At 40.7% G+C, this 15,449-nt stretch overlaps 1 protein-coding gene across 13 annotated transcripts in view; it reads right to left on the bottom strand.

Moving 5' to 3' along the window:
- Nucleotides 1-15,449, bottom strand: part of DLGAP1 (DLG associated protein 1) — a 417,012-nt gene that overhangs the window by 78,466 nt on the left and 323,097 nt on the right. For all 13 annotated transcript variants that reach the window (XM_084510659.1, XM_084510658.1, XM_084510653.1 and 10 more), the window contains one exon: nucleotides 12,928-13,168. In XM_084510659.1, coding sequence (XP_084366785.1) covers nucleotides 12,928-13,168 — 241 coding nt within the window. The remainder of the gene's footprint in view (nucleotides 1-12,927; nucleotides 13,169-15,449) is intronic.

Genomic DNA, 15,449 nt, shown 5'->3' with positions numbered 1-15,449 from the left:
TTGCAACCCTCATTCTACAAAATGATTTAATTGACATTACTGCTTTTGCAATGTAAGCCTCTTTTCACTTAAGTTAATTTGAGAAATGCAACACTTTCTCCCAAGTTGATGAAAACCCATCACTTTGTGACTTTCTGCATTTTGAGAAAGATGTATGCTAATTTGGATTTTGCAAAATCTCTACAACTGCCCCAGTAAAAACATGCCCACTTCTCTCTGTTACATTGTCAAAAAGCAAGCATGCACCAGTTTTATTTTGAAAGTAAAATGTTTTTCATAACAATATGAATGAGCTAGATATTGCTGACAGCTTGAATTAGTAATTTCCTTGGGCTTCTTTCTCTCTCCTAAGAAGAATAATGTCATGCTCCAATAACAATAATAGATTTTTCAAGAGGAAAAATTAGATGTAAAAGACGATGCCAGATGATGCCAATGTAGCCAGTGCAATTCAGTGTCAGAAGCTGACAATGCCTCAAGGCTCATAGAATATCACTTTGCAGGTGAGAAAAAGAAGTACAGTTTTGAAACTGTAAGCTTAGACCAGGTGGATATGCCTAATCCTATGCCTATGCTAAATTTCATGTCTGGAATTACTACATTGAAGTTGTTTGAAAACTATGCTGTTTATTTCTGGAGATCAGTGATAGTAACTGGCAACATTTTGTAGTTACACAGGTTATGGCTTAGGATAAAAAAGACCTTTTTCTTTGTGCTTCTGCATACGTGCTGGCCGGAATACCTCATTGAAAGAGTCCCTGACTCCTCTCAACACATGCTGGAGAGGCAGCTGGCTGAAGATTCAGTAAAGCTTCATTTCCTCATCAGCAGTAGCTGGCAAATGCAGTTTTTGCCAGTTCTTTGAAGGTGATGTGAAGGGCATACATGTACCAAGAACATTCTGAGGAGGAGAAGACAGCTGGCTAGCAGGAAGTGCACTTACTTGCAGTACAAATAGAAATAATCTCTTTAATAGACACCTGTTAGTTTTGCAATGGGTGGCCTTTTTGTATAGTTGTTTAGCACATGCATATGAAATATTGTGTCAGTGGTCAGTTCATGATATGATTTTATAGACATCAGATGCAAGGTACCCAGGACTGCTCCATCTCATCCTACTAAGCACAATCTCTTTGCTAATTGTGGGGGTGGAAAGAGAGAGAGAGCCACTCCTCCTACCTCTTTCATTTATGAATGCAACAGAAACAATCTTGACATTTTCTTGTGCCACAACTTTGTCTGTTACTATAGCACAGAGAAAGGGTAAATATTTACCTCACTGCCATTCCCCAGGATGCTGTCTTTTCTAGCAGGATAATGGAAAAAAAAAAAACAAAAACAGCATTTGAAATGATTGTCCAGAACCTATGTTTTTCATTTTTATACTATTCCCTAGGATCTGGTTCAAGATTTAAACTTTTGTCAGAAAAAGACTAGAAACATTTACATTTATAATTTTTAAAAATATCATAAACTGAATTCCAACAGATTGATACCCCTGACCCAGACTCTTCTGGTTGTAAAGGCACCTGCAGGAAAATAGAGGAGCCAGATGTTTCTGTGACACCAAGCATATGGAAATTATGAGCTAATTCTATGATGCTGGCAGCTGAGGACACTCAGCACCTTTTACAATTAGATCCTCAATTAGCAAAGTTTGTAATGGAAAAAAATCTGTCTCACTTTTGAAGAGTAACAGACTGCTCTGATCTGCAATATTGTACTTAAAATATTAAAAAATCTATCTACAAAACAGATGGGAGAAAGAGTTACCCTTCACTTGATGAAATTCCAACACTGCTTCTGCAGTCCCATGAATTCCCAAAGCTCTTTAAGCTTTCTGTCCAGTGCCCACTCTAATCTGTCATGCTCATTATTTTCTATTCACTAGTTACACCAGCCTTTTAAAGGCAATAAAGGGATTCTGGAAGCCATTACTCTGATGATGACCATCTCATATCTCTCTCTATCCCCTGCCTGCGGGGAAACCGGAGACTCATCGCAACCAGAAAATATGCCCTAAAAATGTGTCAACTGCTGGCTACGCTGGTGGATCAAATGACATCAACATAGTGTGCTAGGTAGCACATCATCTGCATCTAGTCCACATACCAAGTCATATGTGATGAGGGAATAAAGAGAAGTCAAAGCATTTTGTAAACACTCAGGCTGAAAGCCCTGCCCATCTATTTCTTACCATCAACTATTCATACAGGAAAAGGTGTTATTGATTCTACATGTTGATGAAATGAGTGATTTTTGAAGTGCTGGACATGTTTCTATTTTACAAAACAATTCTAGACCTCTTTGCTAACTCAGAGTTAATTTCTTTTTAATAAATAAATAAATAAAAAGCACAAAAAACACATGCTTTCAGGATTAGTACCCCTTCACCCTACATCTATTACTCAACCATCCCACCAGACCTCACAGGAAATGAGACTAGCCTTTGCACTTAGTGTGAGCCTTCTCTGTTGCAAATAGTTGCCATAAGGGAGATACGTGCTTCCATTCTCAGCAAGCATTGACAGAAACAGGAAAAGGCTTTCAGGACAGCAGCACGTATATGATGTTCAGAAAGGAGGATGGCTAGGGAGGCAAATCAGATGATGGCAGCATGTTCTGTTTTATAATACCAAATCTGGTATGTGCAAGAACACTATACCCAAACAGATGTCAATGGCCCAGAGATAACTGCTGTGAGGTTAAACACAACTGCCCTCTTATACTGAATGATGCTCTACACTGTCTGCTAATGCGACACAGCTCTTCAGCCATGGTTAAAATCTGAGAGAAAGATTTGGGAAGGGTAAAAGTTGGTAATGGAAATCTTAACTGACAACTTCTTGCCCTAATTTGTCTCTCTTTTTCTGAAAAGAGAATAAGCCTGAGCTGTTCACTAACATAACTTTTAACATGATCTAGCTTACCCATAGCAACATCCCAAAAAGGGAGAGACGGTGTAAAGAGATGTGAATGAAGACAGAGGCAGCTTCCTTGGAAGCTGGTGCAAGACAACAACTGACTTCAGCTAGGTGAGAGCATGCAACCTTCCAAAACACAGAGCTTCCAACAGATAAAATAGATCCCCTCACCCTACTTCCATCTGTCTGAATACCTTCTTCCCCTGCTTTCCCTTTTTATTTTAAAGGGCAAATGGCAAAATGTCACATGCGAGTTCAGGGAACTGTGTGAGATAAGACAGTGATAAGACAGAGATAAGACAGGCCACGGCACTGGGCACCAGCTAATACTGTCACTTAGGTGTAAGTTACACTTCACGCAAAATGGAAAGCTGCAGATTTTCTCTGGACTTCCTGAGGCAGGAAGATTAGGGCTAGTAGTTCCTGGATGGGTTTTGGTTTATCCATAGCTTATGTGTTTTTAGTCTGCTAAGACTGTGCCTTTTTCCTGTCACAGATGCACCTAATTGTATTCGACTCTTAGCAAAGTTCAGGATTATAGATAACACTCTATGCTAAGAGTTTAGGGAAAGTGGGAGCAAGGAATTTCAATAGCCTGCCTTGTTTAAACAAAGAGCCTGGTAGCATTTATTTTGTTATGCTATTACAACATTCTGACTTCCATGTAAACCTTCCCACAGGAATACAGATCTACGTTTTACTTTAGTTAAACATAGAATTTATTTGAAAAGTCATTAGAGCAAAAAGAATGGTTATCAAGTCATCGCTGTCTTGACTGTACTGAGATGAAAAGTAGGCATCTTTCTCAACAGAACAAGCAAGAGGTAGAGACTCTCTGTCACAGTAGAGAGTACTTTCATATTATTTATTTATTTATTTATTTATTTTTCTTCTCCTCTGATAGCTTAGTTCAAATCCTTGATCAGAGCAACTAGGAATTGTTCTACTCGGATGGTTTACTGCATTTTAAGTGGAATGCAATTTAGTGCTCTCCCATCTGACCAAAGCCAAATTCAGCAAGGGAAAACAATTTCTGACAACCAACACACTGATTCCCCCCACCAGAGGCCAGACAAAGGTTGGGGCATTAGAACAGATTACCCGCATTTGCCTACAGTGTGCCTTTGATAAAAGGGACTACTAGTCTGTAATGGCAGCTAGACTGTCCTCTGCAAGATAACATTAGGTATTTTCCAGAACTGAGTCGTTTTGTGCTTTGTAATTGAGCATTGTAAGAAGCACTGCAGTGAGATCAGTGTAACAGCAAGAAATAAAGAGTACATTATATCTCTATGTACACTTCACAGCTCCTGTAATTTTTTTTAATGCACACATTTCTTTGCTGCCACATTTCCTTTGGGTTTATCTGTGGTATTACTAAAGAAAAAAGGCAGTGTCTGTTTCAAAAAGCAGTTAATAATATATGCACCCCATAGTCCACCATAGCTTCAGAGAACCAATTACTGTTAGACTGCTTCATAAAGACATATTTAGGCACCACAAAAATGTGTAATTATTTACTGGATCTGGTACCTAATACATCATATCTGAGCTCCGAAATGGGAATTACATGATGGGATACAACAGCGTCAAAAAATTGCTCTAGTATAAGAGGGGCCCTGCAGAGCTGTACTCATTAAATGCACTTATTAAAAATTGTTTTTTTTTTTTTTTTTTTTTTTTTTTGCAAATTCCAAAATCACTCAGTCACTTTAAAAAGCTCATCATCATCAAATATCTTATCTTTTCTCATTACTTCTTGGAATACACTATGGCCCAAGAGAGCTTTGTAATTAATATCTGAAGACAACTTATCTCCAGGGAGACCTCATTGCGGCCTTTCAGTACTTAAAGGGATCTCATAAAAAGGATACAGGACTCTTTACTTGGGTAGATAATGATAGATTTAGACCAGACATTAGGAGGAAATTCTTCACTGTAAGGGTAGTGAGGCACTGGAACAGGTCGCCAAGAGAAGTTGTGGATGCCCCATGCCTGGAAGAGTTCAAGACGAGGTTGGATGGGGTCCTGGGCAACCTGATCTGGTGGGAGGTGTCCCTGCCCATGGGCAGGAGGATGGAGTTAGGTGATCTTTAAGGTCCCTTCCATCCTGAGACATTCTGTGTTATGATTCTATGAAAAATGTTCAAGTTTGTCCTAAAGGAACAACATGAAACTTACTGCAGGAGACTAGCAAGGCATTGCTGAGGGCTGGGCACATGCTAAAAAGAACAACCCGAGTTATTTTTATCCCATGGATAGATTAATTTTGCATAGCCCCTTCAGGAAAGAGGCCTAGGTCTTGCTTCCCAAAAGACAACTGTAGTTAGAAGTGACCACATTAGTCTATTTTAGAAAAACGGTAGGAATTATTACTGAAAATGTGATTGCATTATATAAATTGGGCCATGTCTTCGGCTTACTGATTCAGCTCATTTCTGCCACTGCCATCACAAAAACACTGCATTTAAAGTAAGCCAGAACAAAGAAAAGATTCAGGTCTTTGTTGTGCTTCTCTGTTAAGTGAAAATTGAATTATTTGCTCTTCATTTGTTATTGGCATCTCAGCTAAGGGACAATGTATACTTAATGCACAAAGTTCTGTTGTCTCTCTAGTTCAGAGCGATGACTAGCCCCTGAGCGCAGCATTTTGGATAAAGGTTACACTATCCTCCCACAATCTGTAAGTGGAAACAGACCCTGGGTTTATTTTATATTCTGCTCCACATTTTACCTATTAGTGTGCAATTACAAGCTGGTGCTGCTATGGGAAACCTGCTTCCTTGCGATGCAATTACAGCCATATTTCAAAGGGGGTTTTCCTACTCCTGCTTGCAAGTCAGAAAACATTGCCCCCCAAAATGCAGATACATGAGGCTGCCAAGTGAGATCTCCTGCTGGACCTGCCTGCCAGGAAGTCGCATCAGCCTGGTCCTGCACTGCATCTCTCCAGTGGGACACAAGGCAAACTGCTCTCAGACCCCAGCAACACTGCTGCCTCTGCCTGAGGGAGACCTGTCAGCAAGCTCAGGCTTTGTGATTCAGGGTAGACAAGTCTTGCGGAAATGAGCAGTAAAGACAGTTGATTTAACCACTGCTTCTTGGACTCTGAATCACTGAGGTCTCATGTTTGTTTATAGGCATAAAAAACAGCTAATTCTCACCTAATGAGACTTCAGGCATGTGGTACTCAGTCAACACAGCAACCTTCAAATTATTATACTGCTTGTAATACCCTTCTCTGTATTTGCTATGGTAAATCAAGTGGTATTTTGTTTCAGCTAAGCACTGAACTTTCAGGCATTGTAATATATTTGGATAAGCATGCCTGTAGGCTCCAACAGAGTAGTTGCAGTACATGTACACCAGCAGGAGTGGGGTGGGACCAGGACAGTCTCACTGGAGCTGTACACTGGGAAGTTGTCATCTACCTGGGGCTCTGGACCTTCCTACAACCATCTCCACATAATGGTGCACTTGATAACACACAGGCAAATGAGCTATGCTTTTTTGAGGCAAAAGCATAGCTCAAACCTTTACACAATCTGTACTGCATCAGGGAGAGCTGTGCAAGTCTGGTCATGCAAAATGATTATCACTTTAGCGTGTGCAATATAATAAATGGAAATGAGTTAGTTGCAGAATACATTTAGTCTCATTCCATACAGACATATGCAAAGGGCATCCGTAGTACTTTTAATTGCGGTACAATAATCTCTTAAACACTAATAAATACTAAAACATTTCATTTGATGCTACTAATCACTGCATCCTCTTTGTTTGTGCCGCCACTAGACAACCTCCTTAAAAGTTTTTTTCATAGAATAACATAGATTTCTCTTACAGATCTCCTTCTTCTGCAAATATTACACATTTTCCTGTTTCACTGGAGACCGTCAAACCTACAAGTCACAGGGCCATCCTATTCTCAGCATCAGGAAAGGCTGGTGGGGACTCACAGCACAGCAGGCTGAAGGACATTCAGCAGTGTGCCCTTGTGCTGTGGATATCTGGCAGCATGCTGTGCAGTCTGCCAAAGTAGTCTGCAAACCAGAGCTGGCAGTCTGAGGGAGGCTGAGTACTGGTGAGAACACATCTGGGGTCTGTGAGCAGTGTGACACTCCCCAGCACAAGAGTCTCAGCACAAAGTGGGCACTGAGACAGGTAGGGGGGTCGAGTGTGATGTTCCCGTACGGGTTGATAGGTAGATCTGTAGGGCCTGGAGGGTGTGGGGGGAGCTACTGGACGGATGGTTATAGAGAAGGCTGAGCCATGCTTTTGTCAGATGTGCATGAAAAAGGACATGAGATAATGGGCACAAGTTGCACAAGGGAAATTTCAGTTGTTTATATGATAAAAAATAAAAATCATACTGCAGTTAAGTGCTGGAAGAGGCAGTCCAGAAGTACTGCGTAATTTTCATCCTTGGAGATATCCAAGCCCTTTGGACAACCAGAGAAGTCAAACATACAAGTGTTATCTGAAAAAAACATCAGAGTTTTTCTGTCCTTCTGGAGATGTCTACAAAGACCAACACAGTCCTTCAGAACATTTTAAGATCACAGTTTTGAATGCTTAAGGCTGTCTCTCCAAATCCTGACAGTATCTCAGACAGGACCAAACAGCTCAGGGTTTTAAAGATTAAATTCAATATTCATAATTAAACAGAGAAAAGAGGCAGAGCCAGGGAGAAAGATGAAAAATTGGTGTAACACATTCCACTGTCTGACATTGCTTACATGGTGAACCAACTGTAGCTACCAAGCATTCCCTAAGTAGGGACCTGTGTAATATATACTCCAGCAGTCCCTTCCAGTTCACAAAATTCTGTATGTCCAAAAGGTAAAAGAGAATTTATCAAACTTATTTTGACTCCTGCCCTTGGCATAAATACACCACATACAAACCAACCTGCTGCAACCTGCCAAGTGTTTGGGTATAGCTAGTCTTTCCAGGGCTGACTCTCTTGTCTTAGCCTTGCTCCTTTCTCACTCTTCATCAGAGCAGTTTCCATGAGTGCCTGCATCATGGTCCAGGTCAGTCAGAAATCTGCCAGCAAGAAGTGTATTCTCAGTTTTTCTCATTAAAAACCTCCACTAGCTTTATAAACATGTTTTTTTTTTTTTTTTTTTTTTTTTTTTTTTTTTTTTTGTGTGTGTGTGTGTGTGTGTGTGTATGCATGTGTGTGTTTGTGCGAGTATGTGATGTGGAGCTTAAAATTCACAAAGCTAACTTTGGGAATAGACAAGATGAAACTTGCTCTATCTACAGTCAGATGCCTCTGAAATTAGAAACAGTGTTCTCTTCCAGGGTCAGCTCCTCATTAGTAAAGAAAAACATTTTTAAGCACTGGTTTAAGCAATTTGATAGCGGATCCAAAGGCAGACTGCATTTCAGAATTACTCAGGGAAACAGGAAATGAACCGTGTAAATTCTTTGTCAAACAGCTTTCTACACTTTCCAAATCTATTTTAAGTTCAACATCTGCAGGAAGGCCTTAACTATTATTATATTTCTTCAGGCCTTCTGTGGAGATACCTTCATTTTGGTAGAAGTCCAAAAACCAATCCTGGCTTCATTTGGAAATCAAATCTGAAAACCTCATTCCTTATTTCTCTTTCAACAGAACGGTCTTTGGAAGGACAGCTCTGAGGAGTCCTGGAGAGCTTGGACACAGCTGGTATACAGTCAGTTCCAGCCTCCTTCTCCACAGGCTTTGGTTTTATTTTTGAATTCTGCCTGGCATAAGTCTATTTTTAAGGTTGTTTGCATTTTTTTCCCATTGGCTAGGCAGTCAGTCCCTTAGAGATTTTCCACAAAGTACCTGACCCCTCTTGGTCAGATGTTCTGAAGAACGGAAAGAGAACAGCTTGCTCAGCTGAAGCACCATAATTAGCATACACTGTGATAACTCTCAGTCCTTCTCTAACCTGCTGGCTACACAGCACGATTTCCTTGGGATTTTTGTTTGCTTTGCTTTTAATCAGAAGTGCAATATTACTGAGCATCACCAGATGGCATTGCTGCAGATAATTTTGATACTTCTGTTTATCTGGCTGTACGGAAGTTAGATATTGAGAAAACACCTATTGCAATCTAGTGCAGAGTTTTTCCTGATGTTACAGCTTGAGCTCAGCTACACATTTTCCACTTAAACATATCCAGTCTCCGTTATGTATTTGTACCCACATGTGCTAATGCTTGAGCTCTCACAACATAGTAAGGTTTATCTGTGCCGCAAAGGAGTGAGCATGGCTGCACAGGCACGCTGTAGAAACATGACCTACAAAATTCTTCTGCATTGTACAAGTCAAATACAAGCAATGTGGGAGAAAGATGTTCTTTAGACTACTTTAAATTTTCATTGTTTCTTAATTGCCATGCTCTTTGTGCACATTGAAATGATTTAAAGGCTTTTTAAATTCTTAAAAGGCTGCCTATTTAGTGACTGAATCTGCTGGCTGAGGAGTTTCAGTTACAATGGCTTCATCTGCAAATAACCTGGGATCAAATTATGTACTAACTCACACCTCATTAAACAACTCTGAAGAGACCAGATGACATGGGTGGCAGCTTTTAGTGCAGGCTATCCTGTACGATGTACAATGCATGCCAGCACTTGAGGGCTGCTGGAGCTCCCAGCCTGCAGAGCCCAGCACTGGGGGCCAGCTCAGTGGTGTGGGGTCAGCTCCCTCCATGGGTCTGATTAATGTGGAGTGAGCAAATATCAAGGCTGTTGGTCTGATTCAACCTCCCAGCTTTCCAGGCATGATGAAGTTGTGATGTGGCACTCATTTCCCAAATGTTTCTATGTCTGTATAAAGTCATAAGTTCATATTTTCTTTTCTTCATTTGAAAACCCTTCACTTGAATACAAGGATAAAATACCATTTCACTTACAAGACCATCTTACAAGAACAAAGTGCATGACTCCCACATACATGCAGAAACATTCACTTTGGTGAGGGTAGGGTATTTTTTCCCACTTGTAGTCTAGCATTTCATTCTGGTGATGACAAGAGCTTTGTGCCTACAGCCTCATTTTCACACGCGGGCTAGGTTTCAGCCAGATGCAGTCACCCCACTGCGTTGCCTCAGCTGCAGGAAGACCACAGCAGGCTGCAGAGACCACCAGTTGGGCACCCAGCCATCACTGAGCTCTGTCCCACAGCCAGAATATTAGTGCTGGCTTTATCGTTAGGTTGAGCACATCCAAACAGCTACGCTGGTAGACATGTACTACTGCTTTCAGAACTAAACCTCCATGCTATGAGGCAAAAGGAAATTAAAACCTGAGGCAGCAACCATTGTAGTACATGCTAGCAGGCAGAGGTATGGTTTTGTCCATACTGCTTACTTAATATTTTTATTCAGATGCCCTGAAAGGCTGTGGGCCATTGCTCTGGAGGCAAAATTTTTAATCCAGTGGACAGATAGCACCTTTTTGTCTTTTCTATTACCATCAAGTTGATGTTTTCCTGGGCTGCCAGCAATGTAATTCCCACTGTCAATGTATGATCAGAGCTTTGTAGATCAGTCCCCGAAGAAAGATCTAATGTTGATGAAAGGAACCTTCCTTGGTTGAACAGGCAAAGGTGTTTCTGAAGTGGAAGGACTGCTCTCTCATTTGGGGATGTTAAATCCATAGTTTAGATCATAACTGCCCTTCTGTCTCCCACAAAAGCATTTGAAACATCACTCAGTGGAGATAAGTCTGACATATCTTTCTTCTTTTTTCATATCTGCCTTACTGTTGTGCCATTTTATAGAGGCTGATATTAAGAGAAACCATCAATGATGTCTTTCCTGTTATTGTTTTCTTTCTATGAGCCAGCCACAGGCAACAACAAGGTAGTCAATACAGATACTTTTGGATGGAATTAATTCAGCTCTAATCCCCATTAAATGGATAGAGGCATGTAAGTCAGGTAATAAAAGAGACAAGTTGTCTGAAACGCTACCACTGCAAGGGATGGGCCCTTGGGAGTCCAAGAATTAAAAAATGAGAAAGATAACTCAGTAAAATTCCCACAGCAGAAAATAGACACCTACAGCAGGCTTCAAATGCTTCTGTGGATGTACAAGGAGAGGGCTGCAAATCACTCCTCTCTCTATTTTAAGGGGCTACACAAGCAGTAACATGAGACACACCCACTGGACTACATTTTTCCATAACATAACCTTATTCCTATGATTTTTTTTTTTTTTTTTTTAATATAGCCAGCTGCCCAGAGAAGAGACCAGGACTCTGCTTGTGATTGCACTACGAAAGAAGAGGGTAGACCAAAGACAGTTTACAATAAAGACTTTCCTCTTATGGGTTTTCCAAATACTTTTAGCTGATACATATAGCCCCCTTCTCCATTTACACACCCCATTTATATCCCCCATACATCCCCAAAGAGAGGCACCGTTTTTCTAAGTGACAGAAACAACCCCTTATGCAAAGATAAAAGTTATTGCCTTCTGGATAAATGGTTAGTTACTTTATTTAGAAAAAGTGCTAACAAAACCACTTTCAAAGAAATGAAAAATCACTCTGATACGTCCACGGTGATCCAACACAAGCAAAGGCACACTGAAAAATCCCTGAAAATGTCCATCCTTCAGCTTTTGCCTCACAGTTATGTTTTGACACAAGCTAAAGCCCTGCAATGAAGGAACACACACCTTACTTAAATCCTGTCTTTGTGGTACGAACCCTTTGTGCACTCACATACTACTTTCACAGCAGAGAATTTTGTGATATGAATACTATTTCTTAATGGTTAGTGATTTTGATGAGAACTCCTCTGCTGCATTTCTTAAAAATGCTTTGATGTTTGTGATGTACTGCCAATGTATTTCCAACAGAGCTTAAACTAGTTACTTTTAGAAAAATCATGAATTAAGCTGAACACTTTTGGTTAAAAGGATTGAAAGTATCCTTTGATGGCATAAACCAATTGACAAGCAGCTTTATAAAAAGGCTGGAGTTAGAGATAAGGAACTTACAACGTACAAACAACTGTACCTGGGAGATAATACATAAAAAAGCAAAAGTTTAGAATACAGAAAACAGAAATTAGAAAACCTGGAAAAGAGGTATTAGGCACAGTGAAATACTTGTAATAGTAAATATTAGTCATGAATATGAACAGTACATGAATAGTAAATGAAGCTTGTGTAAAACAGAGGAATGGATGGAGAAAAATCAGGAGAAAAATGCCCTTCCTCATCCTCCCACTGTGAAATACACACGCATATGATGGTTCCTGCCTCTTGCTGTCCTTTTGGTTTTTGACTTGCTTTTCCTTCCCCCTAAGCACCAACTTTGGCAGTAGCATCTGGAATTCATCATGGTTATTTCCAAAAGAAAAGCAACCTTAAAAGAAGAGGTTCTAGAAGAGAGAAGGTTCATATTTAGACCGAAACTTCTCCCTCTTGCAAGGCTTGAGTAGTTTGAATTGTAGAAGGAGTAACAACAGGGTGTGAACACGCATGTTTTGACCTGCAGACCTTTTCTTCTTTCCTTCACTCGCATTACAAAAATACAGCCAAAAAAGCTGTACCAGTCTCCTGGAGCCATTAATCAACACACCCAATAACTTCCAACTTTCAGAAAGCACAAAGAAGATCACCTCACAAAGCAAAACTTGGCAGAGGGACCCTCCACTGCTGGTAAGAGTTAGCAAAGCTGCTAACACAGAGCCTTCTCATTCAGCTTTGCTAAATTGTGATTGCTCTTTTAGGGATGAGAGCAGGAGGAGATATGACCTTGGACTTCTCTTCTGTGAGCTCTTAGCCCAGAATAAATTAGCTTGGACACAGGAGGCAACAGAATTGCATCAGCCTGGGTCTGTGCCTAGTTTTAAGCTGATTATTCTGTCCAGCTCCCTGCTGAAACACAGACTCTCTCATGGGCTTTATGTCTGGCAGAGATCTCGTGGATGACCTGATGGAGCCACACAGAAAGGTACCTTCCCTTTCTGCCACCCCTCTGGATGTCCATTTTGTTACTCACCAGTACTGCTCTGGATGGTCCTCACCGTAGTGGTTGTACGCGGGGGAGATGAGGACCGCAGTGAGATGCACTCATCGTCCTGGGAGCAGCCCTTCTCGATGGCTCTCACGTAGCTGTGGCTCCTCATGCGGAAGCAGCCGGGCATTGGCAGATCCAGCGCCTCCACTGCCTGAGACTCGAGCTCACTGAATACCGACTCGCAGACGGACTCAAACTGGCCGTTCACCTCCATCTCGCTCACCTGTGGACAAAGATTGGGCAGATTCAGCATGCCCCCTGCACCACCCCGTCCTGCACGAACACCCTCAAGCAACAGGGGCACGATGGCCAGTTCTATTAGAAGGCCGCTTTGCACATGAAGAACAGATGAATTGCACAAAACACATCCCATTTTCCAAAGCAATAATTATTAAGGAAAAAAAATATACACAAAAAAAGTCTTTAGGAAGAAATTGATTGGTATTTAGGCTCTTGGTTCCAGCCAAGACCAGTGGAAAGCTGTGAGTCCCCACAGTAGCAACTGAGGTTTACCTCACTCTGGGGGGCTGAAGCTCCAGCCATTATGACCATTAATTACACTGAAAAACTGGAATCATGCTTTCTTTGGCGGTAAGAAAATAAAGGTCAGCTTAACCCTGGGACACAATCAATGCAACCCACAGGCAACTGCAGTGATAAATTTGAGGGGCTGGGAAGCCCAAGTGCAGACGTGCCAGCAAAGAGTTGAAAAGGGGGAGGCTGGTAAGGCAAACAGTTTTGCTGCAGGGGGATAATATTTGTATAACTACATCTCCTGGACGACCCCTCTGGCTGAGAGCTGAAAGGTGCAAAGGAAACCTTAGACCCTTTGTGGAGCAGACACTAGGTGGTGACAAAGACTTCCACTCTCGCAGGTTAAGGAACATTTAAAAGCATGTGGCTTTGCTGCAGATCTTGCAAACCTGGAAACCACCTATCTCTGCTTATAAAGGAATGGATGTTCATGTTTCTAAATTCAGAGTCGAGCCCTGAGCTTGGTATTAAAGCATCATAATTATCGCTGTAGGAAACATGCACACAGAAACTATCACTTGAGGGTTTTGCTACTTTCTACGCATGTAAAAAGCCATGATACCAGGAGAAGTATTAGATACCAGAAGACACCAGATTATATTAGGCTGATGCAAAAAAAATATTAAATATTCTATTCCAGGATGAATTTTAGTAAGGCAAACATTATGACTTTCATACATAAAATGGAAATAGAAAATCTCTAAAACATTTTTTCATAGGGAAACTGCTAAAAGAGCATGGAAAAGTGCTGGATAGTACATTATATTAACAGTTCTACAGTGGTGGAGAACAGCCATATTCCTGCATAAACATCTATGAAGTAAGACTTTTTTTAGATTGTTATTTTCTTATTTATATTGACAAGCAATACTAACTCTTTGGCAGACAGCTCTAAGTGTTAGACGTCAAGCTAAATAACTAAGCTAACCTAACCTAGTGCTTATGGTTTCCTCTGGGACTTGAATTTCAGTGCTGCTTATCTTAGATATATCCTAATCCTACTTTGAGAGCATCAGGTCATACCCTATGCGAAGTGCCTCACCTATAAAACACACAGCTGAATAACCTGAAGCTACAATGTCCAAACACAGAATACCACAGAAACTCAAACTACGGTTTCATTCTGAATGGCCCATGTATTTGTTACGGTTACAGCTGAAGTCTTAGCATCAATAACGTCACGAGTTTTTTGACATTTCAATGATTTGACATGTCAGTGGTAAGGGGCCAGTATTCAGCACCACAAAACCTGTCTGCTACACTTCTGGACTGGTGTAACATAGTACTTTTAAACAAGGGATTTATCTAAATGATCCATTTAAGCAAACAAGACAGAATCATACCAAGAAGCTAAAAGATTTAGCAGATGACCCACTGGTGCACTGCCCTGTGGAGTGCTAGCACTACAAAGAAGTCCCACAGAACTTCAGGTTAATATTATGGACAGACCTTTGCTCTTTATGTATATTCTGTGATATTTGCACTATACAGGTGAAAAGTTTAGAGGTTATCAGGGTTAAAAATGTATACATTAGGACAGATTTAATCTAATAAAATACTTAAAAAATTGTGAAATACTGCAGGCTTGATTTTCCCTTAGTGGCACAATCAGCTTGCAAATGATTTTTTGAAGGTATTCAAAGAGTTTGATTTCAGGCACTACACACAAGATCCTTAAGAGAGCCCTGTTTAAAGACACTGTTGATGAGCACCTGCTTTTGGAAAAGAAAAATGAAAGGTTAAACTGTTTGTTCAAACAAACTGCATGTTGTCCACTCATCCTTTTGTAAAAGGCAGGCTATGGCATTATCAAATATTATACTCACAAACAGCAATGTATGAAAACATTTTTTTTAAAAGATGTTTTGAAAGCATGTAGCATACAGCAGCCTGATTTTATTTAAAGTGAAATCAAGCTTTTCCATGGCTTGGTGTTTCCTGTCCATGCTGCCCATGCATGCCCCCTCCCA

Source organism: Aythya ferina, assembly GCF_964211825.1.
Source record: "Aythya ferina genome assembly, chromosome: 2".
In the NCBI taxonomy this organism is placed as follows: Eukaryota; Metazoa; Chordata; class Aves; order Anseriformes; family Anatidae; genus Aythya; species Aythya ferina.
This window is presented reverse-complemented; position numbering and strand designations above follow the sequence as displayed.